Source organism: Lepidothrix coronata, unplaced genomic scaffold (assembly GCF_001604755.1).
Source record: "Lepidothrix coronata isolate B3197 unplaced genomic scaffold, Lepidothrix_coronata-1.0 Scaffold75, whole genome shotgun sequence".
NCBI classification, from domain to species: domain Eukaryota; kingdom Metazoa; phylum Chordata; class Aves; order Passeriformes; family Pipridae; genus Lepidothrix; species Lepidothrix coronata.
Genome location: NW_016690255.1, coordinates 7,710,602 through 7,732,809, shown reverse-complemented (window position 1 = coordinate 7,732,809; position 22,208 = coordinate 7,710,602). Strand labels below are relative to the sequence as shown.

Here is a 22,208-nt window from a genome sequence, read left to right as displayed (position 1 = left end):
GTCATTTTTACACATGTGGTTGACTGTGGTTAACAGTTGCTAAGGATGCTGTTCCCTACCTGATAATGTTGGTTAGAAAGTGTATGTGTTACTGTACATCATAGAATCACGGAATGCCTTGGGTTGGAAGGGACACTAAAGATTATCTCGTTCCAAGGCCCCTGCCATGGGCCGGGAAACCTTCCACTGGACTAGGTTGGTCCATCCAGCCTGGCCTTTGAACACTTCCAGGGACGTGTCAGTGTGTGATGTATGAGCAAATACATGACCCACTGATGAGGTCTTACTTTTAAGTGCTTATGTATGTTAAAATGAGCAACAAAGAAAACATCAGCAATACACATCGAAGGTGTCTGTTCATGAGAACGGTGTGGTTTGGATTCCCCCACCCAATTGCCCCTGAGGTTAATGATCATCCTTAACGGGAAATAATAATTAATAAAAACAGGCTAAGGCCTTTTTGCCAGTTGCATAAGCCAGAGGGATTTGTGCAGGTCCCTTGTTCCAGCACAGCAGAACAGCCCTAATTGCATTCCTAAACGTGTTTCTCACCTGGAAAAGGCTTGAAGTGCTTACCATGAGAGTTCAGCATTGCCATAATGCACCCGTTCAGGGTGGTGTTGAGGCTCTGTTGGATTTAATGGATGTAATGGATGTAAATGTATTAATGAGCTTAAAGGAGTGATCCCTTAGATCCCTTAGATTTGGGTTTTGATGTCCTCTGAGGTGTTACACACAGCTCATGGTGAATGATGTCGTGTGGCTTCTTCAGCTCATTTCGTTGGGGGCTGTGTAAATTCCATACAGTGTGTGTGATGTATGCTTTGGGAGGGCTCTTTTCTACTGAGAAATAAAAAAGGGCCCTTCCAAACTGTTGTAGTTTTGACTGTTTAGTACTTCTGAGTGTTTGAAATTTATTAACCCCCTTGCTGTAGTGTTCTAGGTAATTATATAAAAAATGGAGTGTCTGTTACAGAGAAGCAGGGAACCTTACATTCTCTTTTCTAGGGATCTTTTTTTCTGTCTTGGAGAAAATAAGTTGTATTCTGTAGTCTTCCCACATCTGAAATGGAAGATAGGAATAGCTGCCTCCAAATTTTAATACTCCAGGTGCAACTTTGGCATCGTTCAGTCCTAGTTAAGGTGTGTTCAGGGGTGCAAGGGTAGATTTTGTGATTTGGTTTGGTGGGGTTTTTTTCCCCAAAGGAAGGATTTCACTGTAAAATCCCTGGTGTGATTGTAGTTATGCAGGGAACAAAGTTCTTTTTCTATAGGGAAGCTTATTTCCATTTCTGTATGTGCATGTCTATGCCAGAATTTATTGTCCTGGAACTGCAGTAACTGCATTCTTGCTTCAGAGCTTCACGGCTTGATTCTGCAGGTGTGCCTAAAGCAGAGCTGATGTGTGTGAGCTTTGGGGTTTGATCTCTGCTGTACCCTTTAGGCACACTTCCCTAATATGTTTTAGCTGTATTTTCTTATAGAAAAGATTTGCATATTTTCTAAGGAAACACTGCTGTTTCTTACAGGCTGTTTTTAGACTAACATGGAAGATGCTGCTGTTCAGCAATAAAGAGCAACAAATGCAAATCTAATTTCCTTCTGTAAAGTTCGGTGTCACGCAGCTGGCCTCAAAATGCCAAAATATAGTATGACATTTACCTTCAGTTTATTATAGTATAGTATAGCAAAATTACTAAGCTTTTCTCTGAACTAATGTGTCTGATTATGTTGAATCAGTGAATGATTCACTACCCTTAAAACTAGACATGGTTTGCCATGTGCCAGCTTCAGATTTTCACCTAAAGAATTCATCTCTTTCTGCTGTTCCCCAGAGCCTCATGGACCATAATTTTCAAATTGCTGGTCAAAAAAAAATTAAAAGTACATCAAACAGGCCCATAGTTGGGCTGGAAGAACCTTATGGAGTGGGAGGCTTGTACTTAGGCTGCATCCCCAGACATGGTGGTCTTGAGGGGTGACTGCTGTCCAAATGATGTGCATCCTCTGCCTGCCATGGCCAAAGCCAGAAGGGTAAGGATGCAGGTTGAGTTTAGAGAAGGGAACGGTATGACATCTTTCCTGTTCATACTTATCCTTCCCATCCCAACCATCCCTCACCTTTTGGGTTTGACATCAGGGAATACAAACTTGGGTAAAGCTGTGGACATACAGTAGACTGAAAAATGTTTTGATGGTGGTGGCAACAGCAAGTCTCTGAAACTGAATAGCAGCAGGGGTCCAGTGCTCTCTGCTTTTCTTTAGGCTGCAGTAGAAATTGGAGGATGACTGCTTACTTGGAGCAGGTGCTGGGAAGTGGGATGTGGAAGGATGTATATGATATTACCCAAGTAAGGAGTGGTGATCCAGTTAGTCAGCTCGCGCAACCCTCGACTCTAATATATCCGAAGAGCTGCTAGTTTTTTCTGTCCTGTTACTGGAAGATAGTGTGCTAGGAAAAAGTGTTTTATTTAGGTTTCATTAATAAAGTGCTGTGACACTAGTAGGGAAGAATTTGTGAAAAAGATAAATACGAAGTACAGTGGTTCTAGTGGATAGTAAGAAAGTAAATATCAGAGTTAATACCTAAACAAAATATGTCTGACCGAAAATATTTGGGAAAAATAACTGGAGTCTGTAGCATTGTTTATTATTACTTGTGCATTAAAAAAGCAGTAGGCATCTCTTTTTCTTGTCTAATGATGAATTCCAAGTATGCATGGGAGACTGAGATCTGCAAATTCGAAAACATGAGATTGCAGTGTTTAGAGTGATCAGTTCAGTACCTACAGGTAGTATTTCCTTTGGTAATTAAATAAGATGTGTTTTAATAGAGAACATGATCTGGTATTTTTTCCTTGTCTAGCTCCTGCGATACTAAGTAAACAAAAGTACAGATAATGAAGATGTCCCAGTTTCTTCCAGAAGTGGCTTGGCATAACATCCAGACTGAAAAATAGCAACTAATTATTTAATAAACACAAGTTTTATAACAATAAAGTAATAAATAAAGAAAAAGTGCTCCTCAGATGCTAAAACAACAATAATAATGTAGATCCGAGTAAGTACAGTGAAATGTTAATGTGTATCAATATTAATGTGATATTTAGCCCAGTTAAAAAAAATTATTAGAGAAATGTTATATTTTAAATAATCAAATCTAGTGTTGTGTTCTGTGTGCAGAATAAAATGATGCAATTATTCTGATATAATAATTGAAATATGTCACTTCATCTGTATTGGTGTGCCCTTAATTGTTAATAGTTTGCCATCTGTCCATTTATTTTAAGGAAGATACATAGAAATATAAACCTCAAGCAATCGATGTAACTTTGAAATTTCTTTCAAAGAAGCTTTATGATCCTTGGTGTTACACACTAATTTATGGTATGATCTTGTAGACAGTCTGTGGCTTGCTTCCATCCAGGCTACTGCCTTCCCTGGAGGAAGCAGGGAATGGCTTAAGGATTCTTGCCAGCTACAGACCAACACAGAGCACAGTGCTGGGGAAGACCTTATCTAAAGGTGCAGAGATGCACTATTTTGTCTGCTGGGGGCTAAGCTTTTTCGTGGGAGTAGGTCCTGCCCTCTACTGCAGTACAGTGGAAGGGGCAGCAGCTTCTGAACCCGTAGGTGCAGATTTCTCATTGCCATGCTGCCTTCTTTATTCTCCTTCTTGCCCACAAGAAACAGAGCTTTTTTAGACTGGCTATTCTGGTCTCTGGAGGCACACAAGGAAAGAAAGGGATGAGTGATGGCTGTTTGCGTGAGGTGGGAACAGCCAGATGGTTGCTGTAGAGGAAGAGTGAGGAGCGAGTGCTCGGTGCTAAGGTTTGACATTCCAAATCAAAATGCAGGTTTGGACCAAGCCGAAAATTATTTTCAGGAAAACAAATTTAGTTTTGGGTTGGTTGTTTTGTACGTTTGTTAGCAGTGAATAACTCTCCACTCGAGTCACTTCATAGAGTTATGTATAGATAAAATGTATTTTTGTTTCATTTTTATCCTCTGTAGAATGAAAATTTCGTGTGTTTCTGTGATCTAGCTTAAGGCAGCTCATGAAGTTTGCTTCCTGCTTTACAGTTCAGCAAGGTGCCTGGGCTTTTTGTATCGCAAGTAAATGATCTTTGCGGTAGAGGACAAGACATCTGGCAGAAAGGAGCTCTTGGGACTGAACATCTATCTCTGGTACTACCGAAGCTTGAGTTGGATACATGTTTTTTAAAAACACAATATATGATGATAATACTGTTAACTTGACACTTGTGGAAAAAGATCTATCACAGCTGACAAAACCTGCAGCTTCTCTTTTTCACAAAACATTTAGTAAGAATTCTGCGAGAATATCACTTCTCTTTAAAACCATACCTAACTTTGTAAAATAGGAGTTACACCTAAGAGTTTGAAGTTTTAATGTTTAATTTTAATGTTTATCCTCTAATGACTTTTGTGAAGTTTAACATTTAACTTACCCTGGTAACAAGGCTTGTTGCTACTTTAACATTTCTAACCTGCCCAATTAAGTTTTTTAAATGTGAGCATCACCAGTCAAGGTGCAGAATTTTTTTGGATGTTAGCATGAAAATAAATTTTCACTGATTTTTATTAACATAAATTACATTGAATGCTAAATGTACATTGTAATACTAAACATGCCAGGAATTAAACTCTAATTTCATGGGGTTAGTAGTAGTTTTCTATCATATTGCTATGTAAGTCCATAATAATCAGTTATTGGTTTTCTGTGTTCAGTATACTGCTTTCACATACTTAATACTGAGTCTATTAATTTAGTGTATAACTATTGATGAAAGATAATTAAGTTGTCAGATATTTTAATATATTTGTAATACTGTAACTCCAGTAGGTTTTAATATTGTGAACCAAATGCTATATAAAGGCATAATTCTAATCTGTACAAAACCTAAAATACCTTTTTTTTTTATAAATTGGATTCAAAGAAAAGTTTCATCTCCTCTTTTAATTTTCAGTTGTGGTGGCTTCAAAGGAAATGCTGTTCTTTTAAGATAGCCTAAAGAGCTTTTCATATTTTATGGGATATTTTTAATTGATTGAATGGACTAAAACTGTAAGAGCTTGGGGGGAAAAATAGCAAGTGATTGAACAGATTTACCCAGGAACTCATTGGATTATTTCAATCTACTGGTTTTAGCTTTTCTTGTTCTTTAGATGTTTTAATCTTTACAAATTCTGTAAGTTCTCTTTGTGCTGGCCGCTTGCAAGCTAATCTTAGACGCAGAGATCTTTCACAGGTCATGCTTCTGAAGTTATAATCCTGAAATTTGGGGTTGCAGTTCTCCAAAATTTATACGATGTGTACCAGTGGTGAGCAGGTGTGTTTTTAGCAGTCATGTTTTGAAAAGGGTTTTAAACATTGTTGGGGGAAATGAAATGCAACTTTCCAGCTGAAAGAGGAAGTGATGAATATGCAGAATTCTTACTTTGCTGGCTTCATGGTTCAGTAAATTAATGTGACTGATATACTAAGATGTAGATTTAAATGTAAGTTCCTCCACAACAAAAATTAAGAACTAATTTTCTGACCATGTCTTTCACAAATGTATCTTTGAATATGCCAAAATTGGTATGCTCTACCAAAAAGCAGTGGAAAAGTTGCATCAGTTTTATCTGCATCACTCCTTTTGTGTGCTGCAGTTTCATGATATTTTGTTTTGTGATCAAGCTTGCTTGCAGTTTTCTATTGTCTTCTTTTGGTTACTTCTTTATAAATGCTTTAGTACGTAAGTTTTTAATATGTTATTTCGTCAAACTTTGAAGACATCCAAAAGATACACAAGCGTGTGTCGCAGAGGTTTGCAGTTAGTGAGTATGATTAGAACAGTCAACTGTAAATGGATATTTTCAATGGGTAATTGCAGTTGGTGCGTTCTAGAACTTAAGTGCAGGGATTTCACCACTCTTAAAATTGCCTTGTACCAGTGGAGGCAGTTTACCTTTTTTCTGGGGGGAGGGATTGGACAATGGCTGTCTTTTTCTTTACATATGCTGGGGCTTCCATTGAACTACCATTAAACTGCCTACTCTAATTTCAATTAAAGTAACGTGACTTATGTTTAGACAAGGCTACACCACAGATTTGGTAATGGCAGTTAGAACTTATTTGGTCCTGTGCTATCAAATACTGAACTTTTTCTCCATCTGTCTGAAGCATACATAGTTTGTGTCTTGTTTATGTTATTATTCAGTTCATTTTTATTATATTTTGCAAGTAAGTTGGAAACTTCAATCAGTGTGTATTTATTAAGCTACGGGGGAGGGGGTTTATGATACTCTCAAGGCATAGGATTGCTGAAAATTACTACAGTAGGTACTTCAAACTGAACTGAATGAAATCTGTTTTAGAAAACATATATGAATTTAATTTTAAATTCTAAGGATGTTTATACATTTTTCTAGAGGGCTGGTGTTTTATGTAAGTTTTCTTGTAAGGGTGTTTGGCTAGGTAAATTGGCATAGAAGAAAAATACTGTGAACTTGTGGGTCCTGCTGCTGTTTCAGTAATTGCCATTTTAATGAATGATGGATGACAGATTCCTGTTTCTCAGCCATTCTCTGAAGAGACCAGCAGCTGTCCCAAGATGCCACACCTTGCATTGGATGTATTTATGAATGCTTTCTGTGTTCGCATGCATGACATTTTGCAACATCTCAGCCCTGGAGGTGGTGATGTTAATCATAATTAATAATCTGCTGAGCTTGTAAATATTTAAATTGACTTTCCCCTTGGGTATTGAGTGAATCGGAGGCAGACGTGGAAAACAGAATTTGTTAATCCAATCTCTACATATGATACTGAAAAAAATAACTAAAACTTCAGAAATTTGCTGAAAGGCAACATCATGTTATGTTGATGAAAAGTTGTCACTGGCATTGATGGGAATATGTCTGAAAAGAGGAGATTATATAGTCCTCCTTCTTGTGCAGAAACGATGCTAAAAATAAAAAGAAAAAATTCTTTTCCGTATAGCATGAGTTTGACAGACATTGACATCTGTTGCAGCAGGTTCCACTGCTGTAGACATAACAAGAATCAACAAAACAATTATTTTGTTGGCTTGTCTCAAAACAGATCTCCAAGTGAAACAAGCTGCATCAGAAAAAAAATCCTTGGGTAGGTAAAACTGCATTTGCAATAACGGCTTGCTAAAAACTGCTGTACTGGGAGCACAGAAACAATATTCTCCTATCCATTATAGTTAAGTTGGGAAAACATTTGCGTGCAACCCAACCTGCGCTTGATTTTACTCAAAATGGGCCTAATAAAACAACCAGTGAAAGCAGAAGCAGGAGTCTTTCCTTTTGCTTTGGTTTCTAGGTCAATAGCCATTGATGTTAGCTTGGACTTTTAAGCCAAAAAAGTGATGCAGATAGACATAGTTATCAAATAATCACTGAAAATAATCAGCAGATAGACATGGTTATTAAATAATCAGGAAAAATAATCAGAGAAGTTGTTATATAACCAGCTTTTCTAGATCCAAGTCTTTCTTTACTTTCCCTTTCTTTTACTTCAGAATGAATTTTATCTCAACCACTGTAGTTCTGTTTAATATTCTCTAAAAGTTGCATATGACTTGCCTGTTACATTTGAACATGCAGGGTTTTAAACATGAAAAAGAATGGAAACTGGTCATCTGTGTCGTGTATCACTTGAAGAGATCCAAGCAAAGCTGTTCTTAGTTTCTCCTTATGTTGCAGAGTTGTCAGTTTGATGAGAGCCTGTAATTGATAGATCTCCTCATCTGTGTTCAATACATGGTGTCAAAAATTCAATGTAAAGCTAAGGACTTTAATTTTCACAGATTTAACCCTAAAGGTTTGTGTGCCACTAATGTACTTTCAAAACCTGCTTAGTTCTGGGAATGATAAAGCCTTAGAATTGAATATTCTTTGCGTTTGGTAAGATAAACTAGATAGTTTGTACTGACCTTCCAGTTAAAGGATTATGAAGTGACTTCTGTAAAATTTACTTAATGCTGTTAGAAAATTCTATGAATAAAATAATGATCACAGTTCAGCCAATTCAGTGAAGAAGCATGGTACTTCTAATTGATTTTTCTATATCCAAGCTGAGAGATAATATGTCAGTAGTGGATGAAAAAGCAGCAGTGTCTGGATTCAGCGTGCAGTACTCCGTGCAGCATGTGCGCTCTGCCATTCCCTCCGTGTATTGAGCCAGTTTATGCAGTTGACAAAGAGTGGCAGGGTTTCGTCCATACGGACTCTGTGTGCTGGTGGGTGGTGGCAAGTGGCTTTTGAGGGACTAACCAGCAGACCCCAGATAAGCGATGTCCGTGGGAGGCACATGGGTTCTGGTGTCTTTGTAATTGGCACGGGTAAGACAGATGACGGTAAATGCAGCAGCGTCTGCCTGTACATGTCAGCTGAGTGTGTTCCCAGGATTTCTACAGAGCCTTGAACTCTACCTGCTGGCAGGAGCCTCATGTGTGTTACTGCTGCTGTTGCATTTCCAGGTGAATTACTGCTGTCACAGAAATGCCAGTGCATTATTTTACACATTTCTGGTGTGTGGGCGTGTCCCACATTTGTTACCAATGTTAAATCCAAAGCAAAGAGTCTGTAATAATTGCTGTTTACCTTTGTTATTTCTAGCATTTTAGTATGTGTTAGCTAGTGCACTCTTAAAAAAACTCTCACAAAACTCAAAACTAGGCTTTTTAACTGGGTGATGGAACTGAATGCATAGAGCTCTAGCCTCTAGGAAACTAGATTCCTTTCTCTGTTGTTTGCTCTGTCACAGGTAGTCTGTAGATTCTCTTGAAAGAATAGCAGAAACTTAAAACTCCAGTAAAATATTTTATGCTAAATCCACTGGTTTCTCTTCTGCTTCATTTTGATTCTTTTTCACTCTGATGAATAGCACTTGCTCTTTTAATAGCATTTATAGTAAATTCAGCTTAACAGTCAGGTGTAGGATGTTTCAGTTTTTTTCAGTAACTCCACTAAATTGACAGCTGTTCTCAAGTTGGCTGTATGTTGGTGCTGGATGATGCTGTAGTTGAAATCTCTGATGGGGGGAATGCATCATTAAATAAACTCAGCTCAGGAACTGATTAAAGTATAAATATTAGTCTTAACTTGCTAAATCATCAATTGCTATAACACTTGCTGCAGACCTTTACTGACTAGGGATTAGACAACTCTTCAAAAGACTTGTCAGAAAACGTGACTTGTAAAAAAAACTTATATACAGTCTCAAGGGCAAACAAAACCTGTGGTGTTACTATGCTTATAGTGATTGTTAAGAAAGTAAACTGCACATCTTTTGTTGTATTTTCCTGCCTTACTCTCTTAAGTGGTAAAAGCAAAACTTTCTATGTTGTTTTACAGGCATTAGTGCTGGTACAAGTGGGAATTTGGAGAGGTGGACAGGAGAGAAGGGGCAGGGTTGTCACATCAGGAATAATTCTAAGGCCAGTCTAAGCAATAGTGGGTATTATATATGTTGCACAGTGTGGTGTTTTTCAAAAGTATAGGAGGGTTTGCTGTGTTAGCAGGACAGTTGGTAACATTCAGTTCAGCTCTCAGTAGTTCAGCTTTTATCAAGTTACCACATCTGGATTGAAAAGCTGGGTTTCAGAGGCTGGTGTTTAAAAATTCAAACAAAAAAGCACTAACCAAATTCTTCAAACTGTTTCTGAGAATTCATCTAGCAGGAAAAAAATATCTCTTTTCTGTAATAACAAATATTTGGGCAATGAGGCAAACCTTTTTAATGCTATTTGTAGTTTAGAATTTGTAAATTTGGCTGGAAAAGACAACCCAGATTTCCTTGATTATGTGTGGCCCATAATTTTCAGAACTCTTAATTAGAACTGAGTGTGGGAGAAACAAAACATGGCAAGGGAAACCTGGGAAACAGTGAGCAGCCAAGAGGTGAGGTTAGATGAGACACTGGGTGTGGAGAACAGGAATGGGGAAACTGGAATTGCACAGGTCTAGGAAGTGAACAAACTCCTGCTCGGTGAGGAGTTTGTGAGATAGATGAGGTACAATCCTGATGGTGGAGGAACTGGACTGCAGGAGAGGGGAATGAAGAAGCTAATAGAGAGGGACTGAGCCTGGGAGGCAGTGGGACTAAACCATGGAGTGGGAGACTAGTGTACTGGGCTTGAGTACTATTACTGGAGATACTGGATTACTTTGTGGTGACAAGACCATGGGAACCAGGAGCAGGATTCACAGGTGGTAAAAATATGGAATTCTAAACAGTGGACCAGCACATTCCCGAGAACTTTGAAGAATGAGAAATTATTCTCAGGGTGGGCAGTAGTAGTTGCAGTGGAGGTGACTGGTTAGTCAAGATCCTCCTGTAGAAGTCAGACCTGATTACAGTGCCCATCTGCCTTTTGATGCGGAGCCCAGACCTTCTGCTTGTTACTTGAGAAAGTTGTGATGTAAAGCAATTAAACAGCTCGTTACCTGGCCAGTTATTTCCAAGAATGCCTCATATGTGTGGTTGTGATCATAATACAGTGCACTGCTTTGAAACTTGCTTCCATGACAATTGATTCAGCTGGGGAAAGGTCTGTGGCAGGGCTTGTTGCGATATCCCTGAAAGATAGGAATGAGCATGGGAGTCACATGTGGCATAATTTGTGTAACCTCTGTATAAGGCTGTGGTTGTTAACAAAGATATGTGCCTAGGCTTTTCTCCTAGATTACCTGCTTTAACTTGCTCTGGAACAAACAGTATGATGTAAATTGTCACTTCATCCCTCACCAGGGAAGTAGGATGTTATGTCAAAATAGGCAGTGTGACGGTGTAGCCATTGCAGGGGCAGTATCATGGGGCCGGGACTTTTCCCAGGCAGTTTTGGTCCATCCCTTTTCAGGTGTGCTCTCTCCGGAGCAAAGCACTTAACACACACTCACACAACCCCCAGGAGTCCAATTTTTGTTTTTCCCAAGATGTCTGTTGAAAACAGTGTGCGAATTGCCTCCTGATGGAGCTCTACAGAATTTGTAGGCTAGGGGCTGTAGTACTGTTTCCCCTGAAGCGAACCAAACTGGAAAGCATGTGCTACCACATATCTGGAGATTTTATCTTCATGCAATTATATAAGCCTTTATCACAATAGGATTGGGAACCTTGTTTCTGGTATTTCTAAAATGTTTAGGGTATTATTTAATTATTTGTTTTAAGACTGGCCCTCTGTTCACTGGATGGATTATTGAAGACCTGGAATACCCTCAGTAATAAGGAATAACCTGGATACAGCTGCATATTCTAAATGTGAGCAGGCTCCTCCAAGAGTCCACTCAAACATGGATGTGGTCTAAAGCTCACTGATTGTCGACAGCTAAGTAGTTTTGTGTATTAGTGTATCGCTCCTTCTGAGCTGGTATGGACTCTCAGAGCACAACTTGAAATACTTGAGATGGTGCTGTGATTGCGGCAGACTTTATCCGCCTACAGGTAAATGAGAAAACACACAAAAGCTGTTTATGTTACTTTTAGAGCTGGTTTGATGCTGACATTATTTTTGAATGTACAGCTTGCTCCTCTGCAGCTTCAATTGTGTGATTGCACACTCTCCTTCGAAGTAAATTTTCTAACATTCTGATAGGATCACATATGCTGTAAAGTAATCTGAAGTTTAGGAGCTGAATGCTGCTAAACAGTTTGTATTTTATTCTCCTTATCCAAAAAAAATTTGTTAAGTCCCTTCTTGAGGCTTTAATTCTTGCCAGCTATGAAGAGTGTGTGACTCACAAGGGAGTTACTTAGCGCTGTGTTTGTGTGATTACTCGTGACTTGCTTTGCCTGTCTACATGAAGTACTTCCCTATTCCTTCTCCTTTCATGGCCATGTTGCCTTATTAAAGAAAGGAAAGGGCACTGTTTTTGTACCTGGCTATTGCTTGTTAAATGAAACAGATGGCCTCTGATGTCATTTTGACACTTGACTGCATGGCAGCATTTCAGTCTAAGAAATGTTCAAGTGAAAGTAGTGATTTGTATTAAGCCTTTCAGTATGTTGGAAAAAGTGCAATAGATACAGAACTTAGATGTGACACAGACCCTGTATGGTCTTGGTGAATAACTTCTAACTCAGACTTCTCATCTTATTGAAAAGTCTCAGCAGTTATATGAGTACCACTCACGGTTTCTGAAGTATTTTGACATACTTAGACCACAGATGGTAGTTTTTATTCTTTTCTCTTATAGTTCATTACTTTCCAAAATGGAGCTGTGTTTGTTACAGGATAATTTTTGTCTAAACCTGATGTGCCTCATTTCTTCAAGTACTGTCAGGTTCTTCATGTCCGGATCTTTTGGACTGAAGGTCTGTGATGATGAGGTACTGCTGTTCTCTCAGCCTTGCTTTTGGGTGGTTGTGATAAAGCAGGTACTGCTAGCTGAGTGAGAGTCCCCATTCTGCCTCCATCCTTTGATTACTGACTTCTTGGGATTATTTTCAGTGTAACATCCAGATATTCAGAGGGTGTCTGTTTGTGCCAAAATGGAATGACCTGGGGACACCCACTGTGCTTCACATGTGGTCTTGCATAATGCTTGTTGCAGAAAAACTCCATGTCCTCTATTCCGCCCAGCAGCTTTACAAAATAACATCTGTGCATGAAATCACCTGCTCTAATTTGCTTCTGCTGTTGCAATTGGTTACAAGGCAGAAAGTCACAATAGACTCAGTGCAAAACAGAAATAATGGAGCCTTCTGTACTGAGTGAGTCTCAGTCTTTGGTCTTTCAAACTGTGCCTCTCTTTAATGTGTTCATGCTTAGATGACACACTGTTACAAGTGAGACCTGTTAAAGTTGGCTGTCATGTCTCTCTTGTCTTCTCTTTTCTATGGTTTTTCTAAACTTCATCTTTACTTACTAGATATGTAGCTCAGACTGAATTTTTTTAGGAAAGAGTTCAGTTATTTTCAAAAATGACGCTTGGAAAACCACATTATTTTGCCTATGCAGGCATCTTTCTTCCTTTCCCCAATCCACTTTATCGTGCTTGGTGTATGATGTAGAATGATGGTGATGGTGTGATGTGTAAGAGTTTTTGTGTTAGTGACATACTTTATTTCCATGTTTAAAATGTCTTATAATTTAGTCTTTCCTTGGGAGATAGAGGAAAGGTCACAATTCTGCACATGTTCAGTGAAGGCTTATTTTTGACATTCAGTTATTCTGCAGGCTTGACTCAATGTTGAGCAGGAAGATGGTTCAAGAAACTGCATTTTGGGAGTACTGGAAAAAGTAGCTGGGTCCGAGGAGGTGCTTGAACTGCAAGAAGCTCTCTGGTGCTGTCATGTAACAGCATTTGTGGCTCCTGTGGAAGAAGAATCAAATGTCAAGTGAACGAGAAGTGGTGGGCGTCAAGGAGTGTTCTTTTGGTAGGGAGGTAAGGAAGAAGGTGACTTCTTGTGATACTAGGAAGAGAATGAGAGCCTGTGGGAGAAGTGGGGACAAGGTGAGAAGATGAGGTAGATAATCATGAGGAAACAAAAGACTGCAGCAGAGAACAACATCCAGGATAGAAGAAACAGAGGAAGAAAAGGGAGTAGTTTATCTACAATAAAGCAGTGTGCAGCAGGAGAGTAGGAACTACCTAAAGAACAAGATGAGGGGGAAAGGGGGAGACTGGGCTTGGGTCACAGAGACCAAAGCAGATGAAGATTATGTTATGTGTGATACACTGAGGGCGAAAAAAGAGTACTGACTCAAGACAAGAACCGTGGGAGCACTGACACTGGGTGGTAAAGAAATCAAAGCTTTATGTTGTGACAAAGATACTACGAATTAATTGAAGTCTGAGGAGATGAAGCTTTGCGTGCAGAATCACAAAACAGAGCTGCCCAAAGAGGGAGGTTGCACTCCTGTCCTTGTGGTTCTGCCGCTTCTCTGTTTGTCATTGTTAGTGCTTGCTGAGCTCTTCCACACGCCAGCTCAGCAGCAGAAGCCTCTTGGAGCAGCCAGCAACTTGAATCATCTCACAAAGGGACCTTGAGAGAGCAAACTACTATAATTGGAGGCAGGGGAGAGTTAATAGGAGGGGGGGTGGTATGGCCTCATGTGGCAGAAGTGAGCGCTTAAATCTCCTGACAGATGAGAACTGCAAAGGTGAGGAAAAGCAGTTTGAAGGAGGGAGCCTGCTGCAGGGGAGAGGCAGGACTGCAGCAGTGACAGATTGGGAAGAAAGGGTCAAGTCTGAGAGGGAGAAGTTGGCAGAAGACTGAGCCTGTTGGAAATGTTCCTTCTCAAAATGCCTAGAAGATCCCTGATTTTTTCAGTTTCACCATTTATTTGTCAGAAAAAAATTGTAAAAGCGAGAGGAAAGGTGCGGATTTATATGGCAGTAATACATTAACATCCATTAGTAAAAGTGGAAGAGGTTTTTGCAGTAGGCTTAAAGGCTCTCATTCTGCTGATACGTCATATAATTTGAGCATTCTAGAATTTCTCCTTTATTTGAAGGCCTAGGAAATTATGCATATAGGAAAGTAATTCTTCTTTAAGCTGTAAAATAAAAAAAATTAAACCTAAGTGCAGTCTTAATTTGTTGCATTTACAAATATACGCCATTATCTTTATTTTCAGTCAGTTTCTGCTTTAGCCAGAATAAAGAATGAACAGTATTAAAAGACCTCATGAATATTTTGTTTCTCATCATAATTCTGTGTCTTACTGTGCCCTATTCAAATTCTGATCTGAGTAACTGATAATTTCCATAAGCACTGTGAGTGATATCCTTTAGTGAGGTACTGTTGCATACATACATTAAAATTTCACTCTGATCTGCATACAAGGAGCTGAAAGATGAGAATTAAAAAACTAAAATAAAAAATCCCATCCCCCAAAAAATAAACCAACCACCCTCCTCAAAACCCACTTAACTGGACACATCTCTGGCAGAACACAATTCTGTGTTATATTTTTTCTGTATGCTACCAATCTGTAAATAAAACCCTGGGAGTTGAGTAATACTGCTGAACAGTGTTGTGGAGTGTATGGGCTAAGTCTGTCTTAATCCCAGAAGCTCTGCTGGGTTCCAGAAGCAAAGCTTGTGTGTCCTCATTTTCCAGGGTGATGGTCTGTGCCTTTGCAATGATCTTGTTCTTTCCTTCTGTGCACTTGCCCACCTTGTCCACTCGAAACATGGATTATTTGTAGGTACCATCCATCCTGTTCATTTAAAAAAACTTTATGCAGTATTTCTAATTTAATTCCATTAATTATTATTGAAATACCGTCTATTGTTTATCAGCTTCTGGTGGGGTGGTTTTGGTTCCGTTTTTCTTGGAGCAGGGGTGAGGGATTGGTTATGAAATGCAAACAGGTGCTGTGCAGGAATTTTACAGATCATTCTGATACTGAGATGAGATGCAATAGTATTACCAGTCTTTGTCATTGGCAATACTGAAAGTGCTTATATAGTTGAAAATTTTGACCTTTTTTGATAGCTGTAATTCTGAAGCTTTAGATACCTGGACATTTTTCATGAAATCCCATGTTTGAGCATGCCATTTAATTGTTTAAATACAGTATCAAATAAGCATGGCAGAGGAGTATTTGATATCAATTAAAAATATAACAAAATACAACAAAATCCTTTGTGACCGTTCAGATACAAGGGGCCAAATTCAGCCAAGTGGACTCCAGAGTTGTGATGTCCCACAGCATACCTGTTCTGTGGAATTTCTGAAATTTATCTGTACTAGGAAGAGGTTTTTTGCTTACAAGTTCCATTGCTGAGAATTTATGTATTGGCTTCCTTCAGTAATTTTTTTTATTATCATTTATTTGTCTGTAACTCTCAAGCAAATGTACCAGCATCTGGGTGCAGATAACCTGATATAGCCTCTTCAAAGGTGAAGTTGTAGTATACCAGAAAAATTTAATTATCATTCTTTTACCTTCTTTAATTTGCATTTGCATAATTAAAAGATGGATTTGCTTTAACTCTATTTATTTTATTTTTTTCCCCTTTATTGCAACAGGCTAGGCGAGTTCTTATTTGCATCTATAAAATCTTCTTGGGAAAGATGAAAATGATCTTTGCCTTAAGGGCAGTACTCACAGTCTGAGCTTCCAGACAAATCCATTTTATGTCAAAAACTTAAAGTTAGCTGACTGTTTTGTAGTAAATTTTACCAATCAGTATGCAAGATGCCTATGAATTTTGTAAGAATTATTTCAACTGTTGAAGTGTTCTGATACTTAAATATATTAATATGGCTTAGGAGTTAATGAACAGATTCAGCAAACGCTGAGCTGATGTTGTGTTGCTGTGTCTTGACATAAGTTGGAAGATTCATTGTAGAAGGTGGTGTTTGTGATTTCAGGATAGAGCTCTAAACAAGGGGTTCTGAAATTCATCGATTAAAATAGTGTGGGTTTCTTTTTGTTTTCCCCTGCTGCAGGTGTGATGGACAGGTAGCAGAAGATTTCGCTTTGATATCAGGGAATCAGAATGACCGAGTGCTTCCTGCCTCCCACCAGCAGCCCCAGTGAACACCGTCGGGTAGAGCACAGTGGGGGTCTTGCTCGTACTCCCAGCTCTGAAGAAATCAGTCCTACAAAATTCCCTGGATTGTACCGCACCGGTGAGCCTTCACCCCCTCATGACAGCTTGCATGAGCCTCCAGATATAGTATCTGATGATGAAAAGGAGCATGGGAAGAAGAAAGGAAAATTTAAGAAAAAAGAAAAAAGAAGTGAGTAGACAACTTCTCTTTGTAATTTGATGCTTTTAATGTTTCTTTCTTTCTCTCTCAAAATTGCTTAGTATTGCCACTGGGTTTTTTTGAACTTGTTTAGGTGTGAAGGAAGTTAACTTGTTACAAACAGGCTTTGTGCAGTACCTATTTCTCTTCCAGAAAAACCGACACCTTAACTAAACAATTGGTTGGGTTTTTATTGCACAGATACAGGTACCAAAAGTGTGCCCAGAGTTACTAAGAAATTGTGTTTATCCAAAGCCTTTAATGATGCATTGGTAAATGCCTTGCATGGGTTTTTCTAATCTCATTATCAGTTCACGTTTTAAGTGGAGGTTTTCAAATGTATTTCCAAATAGGTCATTTTTTAATTGTAGCTGAGGTGCTGTCTAAAATAAAACTGTATCTTTGACCTGAATCTTATACTTGGAAATTTTGAAGAGTCAGTTTCAACAACTTTAACCTTTTTTCCATGTGCCTCCCGTACCATTTCAAATTTTCATGTGCACACTACACCATTATTTGAGGAGTAGTAAAATCTGTGACCTTCTTTTCTCTAGCTTCTCAGTTTAGTCTGATCATGCAGGTTCCTCCACAGTGCCAAAGTATTATTGCAGAGGTCAAAAATATGCAAACCAGCACTGAGATCTGAATTTTCCAGAAGTGACAGAGCAAAGGTTAGAAGAAAGGAAAGCTTTGACTATATAATCCATTCTTTGTCTTTCTCCAAAACAACAGAAACCTTACTTTCCACCTCTAGATTTGTGCAGAAAATTTTGGAAACGTGCAAGATTTTATTCAAGAATGTTTTTCTACATATTCTGAAAGAACAAAGCACTTGGAAATAGTGAGCTGATATTTAGCTCTCTCCCTACCAGAGACACTTACTGTCCAAGTCTCTCAAACCTAAATATCACATCCTACGTGCTAGTGCTTTTTAACTGACATTTGTTTTAGCACAATTTCAAAATAATGTTCCTCTTCTACAATACCTCTATCTTTGATGCCAGTGTATCTTGCTACTTCTTACATGTGGAATTTGGAAGATCAGAAACAATGAGGCAGCACACAGTATGCTGTTGGAATTAATATGGTGACTGTAACGTGCATGCACATATTTAAATAATTTCTCTTTAATAATTTGCTGTCACTGCACTGGTTTTAATCAAAGCAGTTTCCTGGAATACAGGAATTGTTTCTACTGCAGTTCAGAAGGACTATTGCTGCTTTAACTAAAAACCGTGTACTTGAAGAATACTGTAACTCAAAAATGCATCCTCAGGTAAAAACCAAGAGTTGAAATTCCTACAAGTTTTAACAAAAATGATTCCTTAGGGTTTTTCTCTAATGTAAACAACAGTGACCTAATAGAGATTACTGAATTGGTGATGAAAATTCGTTGCTGATTGGCTAGGTCCAAATTCAGGCTATCAGTAATTGCTTTTTTTTTTTTTTTTGCAAACAAGCTTTCTGTTATAGTTCTGCATTGCACACCTCTAAATTTGGGCTTGGTAGAGATCAGCGTTGTACATCATGTGGGTTTCTTTGTGGTTGAATTCAGCATGGCTCATGGTGATAGTCTAAATGAAGGCTGTTGTTTAAGAGGAAAAGTGCTTCTTCAGCAAATCCATGTGGGTCTGTGCACACTAGCACTGTAGCTGCTTTCTTCTGCAAGAAATTGCAACACATTTCATAGCTGATGTAAAGCAGTTCTTGTTACTTAAAAGACACCTTGAAGGTATGAAAAATCCTCATAGAACACAAAAATGTAAAACATAGGAAGAACCAAATCATCTCTTGCAACTCTAATGTAAAAAGTATCGTTTCTTAGCCCTAATACATATCTGTCATGTAATTGCTGCTCAGATAGAAGAGTGAGTTACATACAAAGCTTTCAGTACATCTCATACAGTCCAAAAGTAGTTGTTATTGTAAATATGCCCTGAACAGGCATTTTGCTTGTGTAAATGGCAAGGGTTCTTTACAGTTGCTTATGGTTGATTTTTAAGAGTTTCCCTTCTGGCTTTGGCATTTTTTATTCCTCCCATACTTCTGATTCTTCAGTTTCTTCCAACTTTTAAATCCTGTTACATGTGTTCAGATTCTTTCTTTTCATATTTTTTGACTACCTGCTTTGATTTTGGACAACCTGCCATGATCATGTAGTCTGGGGCTTAAACAAATATAACTGAACATGTCAGTATAAAAACGACAAGTGGACATTACATTGTGGCAGAGTTTGTTGAATTTGCAATTAGTGAGCTAATGACAAGGTCATCCTAACTCCTCAAACTGTAACTGTACCTTGGGCTATTTTGATAATACTCTAAATGTAAACTTCAGTAGTGCTTGAAGCGCAAGAGGGTTTATAGGGAGGGAAGGATAAATATCCCACAGTTATTCATTTTAGTTTTTCAGGTCAATCCTGTTTTCAAGAGCGATGCACTCTTAGCTTCATTATTAGTACCTATATCAAAAAAGCATTTTTTTCCTATGTGGTTAATATAATGATTTGATGTTTTTCATGTTAATGGCAGTAATCTAATAATACACAGCAATTATTCTGGAGGAAAAGTGCTAGAAATGTTTTGAAGATAATAGAAAATTAAATGGAATATTGTTTTTTACATGGAATGTCAGCTGCTAGAAAAATATCTCAGCCACTAATTTCTATTCTCCACTCCTCTGTGATAGACTGGGTGTTGGTTGACTGTGGAGTGAGTTAGATTAGGGGACTTATTAGGGATTAAAAGGAATTTTCCTTTTAGTGGCATAGTTTTAAATCAGATCTGTTTCCTGATTGAATCAGAACTTGTACTGTGACAGCAGGAGAGCAAAAATGGATCTGTTTTAGGCAGTAATGGATTATCTGAGACAGTGACCAATGTAATTGATTTTTTTTTTTTAATGTTTAAATACCTGTCAGTAATCATGTGTTGATACAGTTATAAAATATGCAGTTCCTTGCAAAAGAAAAAGGTTATAAGAAATACTTAAGAAGAAGCAGCTGTTCTACTCATTAGAGTTTCTGTAAAGAGTCTGTATGTAGATCTTACTCTTGCTTATTCTTTTTACTTCTGAGATTGATGCTGTTGGATGGGATGGGTTCAATATGCAGCTAGGATTTTTTTGTTTAGAATAATTTTCTTATTTTTTATATAATTCTTAGGAAAATCTGGAGTTGGTTGAATTATAAATCAAACTGTCTTTTGAAGGGACTAGTAGTATCACTAGTATGAACTCTTCTGAAATTTTCAGGAAATATTTTTGAAGGCCAAATCCCTAATATGTTGGCCAGGAGGTCCATCTCTTCTTTTGGGAAGTAGATGAAGGCAATAGCAAGTCACTGCTATTGCAAATAAAACATTATTTTAACTCATCTGATGAGTGGAGAAGCTCTGAATAGAGTTTCCAGATCTACATATTAAGAAGTTACTAGAATTGTCTACCCCGGTAAACATTAGAGGCTCTTCATATCAAGGTTTTCTTTGAGATAAATAGGATGTGTAGCTACATCCTATTGTACTGAAAAATTACTGTGAATCTCTATATACCACTGTGCATTTATCTAGCAAAGTACCATTTGCAAATAGTTTAAAAGTCTACCTTTCAATGCCAGTGATTATTTTAAATCAAAACAAAGTAAGGCAAATTTCTTATTTCAGCTTCATTTGCTCTGCTGGCATAGCTCTGCAGAGTAATCTGAATGCAGAATTCGTTTGGGATTGCTGTGCTCACATCAGTGAGTTGAATACATATTAAAGACAAGCCTTTCTAATTTAAAGTTGGATAGTAAGTGTTAGTAGTGTCTGTAAGGTGGAAATCTGTGTTGATAGTAACGATACATCTTGTGGGCAGGGAGAAGAAATAGAAGCCATCTACCCGAGCTCATTGTCCATTCATGTGTCTTACAGTTCTGCTTAGGAATGGTATACAGTTAGAAGGCAATCCCTCTGACAAATTGAAATTAGGTAACTAATGCTAACGTTGGAGATCGGTCATATTTGACCTACTAATTCTTTCATATGTAAAAACCATCCATGTTTTCTTTCAGTGAATTAATTACAGATGCTGCAGATTTCCCCAGGGAGCCGAATCATCTGTAGAGTTATAAATTACTTTAAAACTCATCAGAGACATGATGGACAAAAAGTATCTTGTTTGATAAGTGGCAGTTCTACATAATGCAACCCTTTGAGTTAACAATAAATACTATACATGACTTTATAGCTTTGTTGTAAGAGTGCGGGAGGAATATTCCCAAGTATGCAGAGTGATAGAATGATAGTGGCCTTGCTGCATGACAAAGCTTTTAAGCCTGTAAGTTAGATTTTTCCAATGTAACACTAGATTTTTTATTATTGTTATTTTAAAAGAGGTTTTCATAATTTTCAGTAAGATAAGGGCTATACTTTTTCTGTAGATAAAGTAGGTAGTAGATCTTAATGTACATAGTAGATCTTACTCTTTTTATTCATTTTACTTCACATTTAAAATAACTGCAGTGAAGACATGCTTGTGGAAGGAAGGTCTAACAAAGCCTGAGCAAGGAACTGGCAGATAGTCCATCATGCCAGTGGAATCTGAGTATTTATTACATTAGTACTGGTCTCCTACATTCCTACTGGATGTAGGAAAATGTCATGGACATGTATTAGAGTGATGGGAAAATGGGGACTATTAGTACTAGAAGTCTTGAGGAAACAATGAACAGAAATATCAGTTTACTAATAGTAGATAATACTCTTTCCACATTTAGAATTACCTGATTTGTCGAGTGGTTTTGATAATATTTCTTCTGTATAAATTTAAGTTCTTTATATTTCACTATATTGCATCACTAGTGAAAGGGATGCAGTAATTTTATTACCAAAAATACAATAAAGTAAACTGGGCTATTCGGAGAGACGTGCAAACCCCCTGTTGGTATGGGTGGGTTAAGCTCTACGAATCTGTATTAGTATTAGTAGATATTTCTAAACTTTGTTGACTTATGTTACTGAGACAAATTACAAAAGGCTGGTTTTGTATTTAACTTGCTGCTTCTTGTCTTCTCTCATGAAGTCAAGAATTACCAGTTTCAGTAATGTGCTATTGCTGGTGCTACGTTACCACAGACCTAGAAAGGCACCAGGGTTTGCGTTGCAACATGGAGTGTTGAGACATGTGAGGCGGGAGCGCTCTTGGTGGCACCGACCTCCAAGCTTGGATCCCCTGTGCTGACATGTTCCTAGTGTGCGTGTGGAACCCCACGCTGTTTGACTGGGAGCTGTCTCAGCTATCCAGCAGGAAAGACTGGGGGCAAATTGTTCTGGAGTCTGTCTGGTGAAGGTATGGCTTTCTGTTTGGAAATTACATCTGTGAAGTCCGTCTTGAAACTCAGTGCCAGCCCTGTCACATTCTCACAAAGCCAGAATGGTGATGTGTGCTCCTCCTTTGTCCTGCAGCTGGTGCATCCGCAGTTCTT

At 38.2% G+C, this 22,208-nt stretch overlaps 1 protein-coding gene across 6 annotated transcripts in view; it reads left to right on the top strand.

Annotated features, from left to right (window-relative positions):
* RALBP1 (ralA binding protein 1) overlaps positions 1-22,208 on the top strand; it is a 35,075-nt gene that overhangs the window by 2,160 nt on the left and 10,707 nt on the right. For 3 of the 6 annotated variants that reach the window (XM_017819537.1, XM_017819536.1, XM_017819538.1), the window contains exon 2: positions 16,445-16,738. In XM_017819537.1, coding sequence (XP_017675026.1) covers positions 16,495-16,738 — 244 coding nt within the window. In that variant the 5' untranslated portion in view covers positions 16,445-16,494. Of the gene's footprint in view, positions 1-2,866; positions 3,062-11,464; positions 11,483-13,268; positions 13,426-16,444; positions 16,739-22,208 lie in introns of those variants that run through there. The other 3 variants (XM_017819539.1, XM_017819541.1, XM_017819540.1) reach the window with 3 other exon arrangements.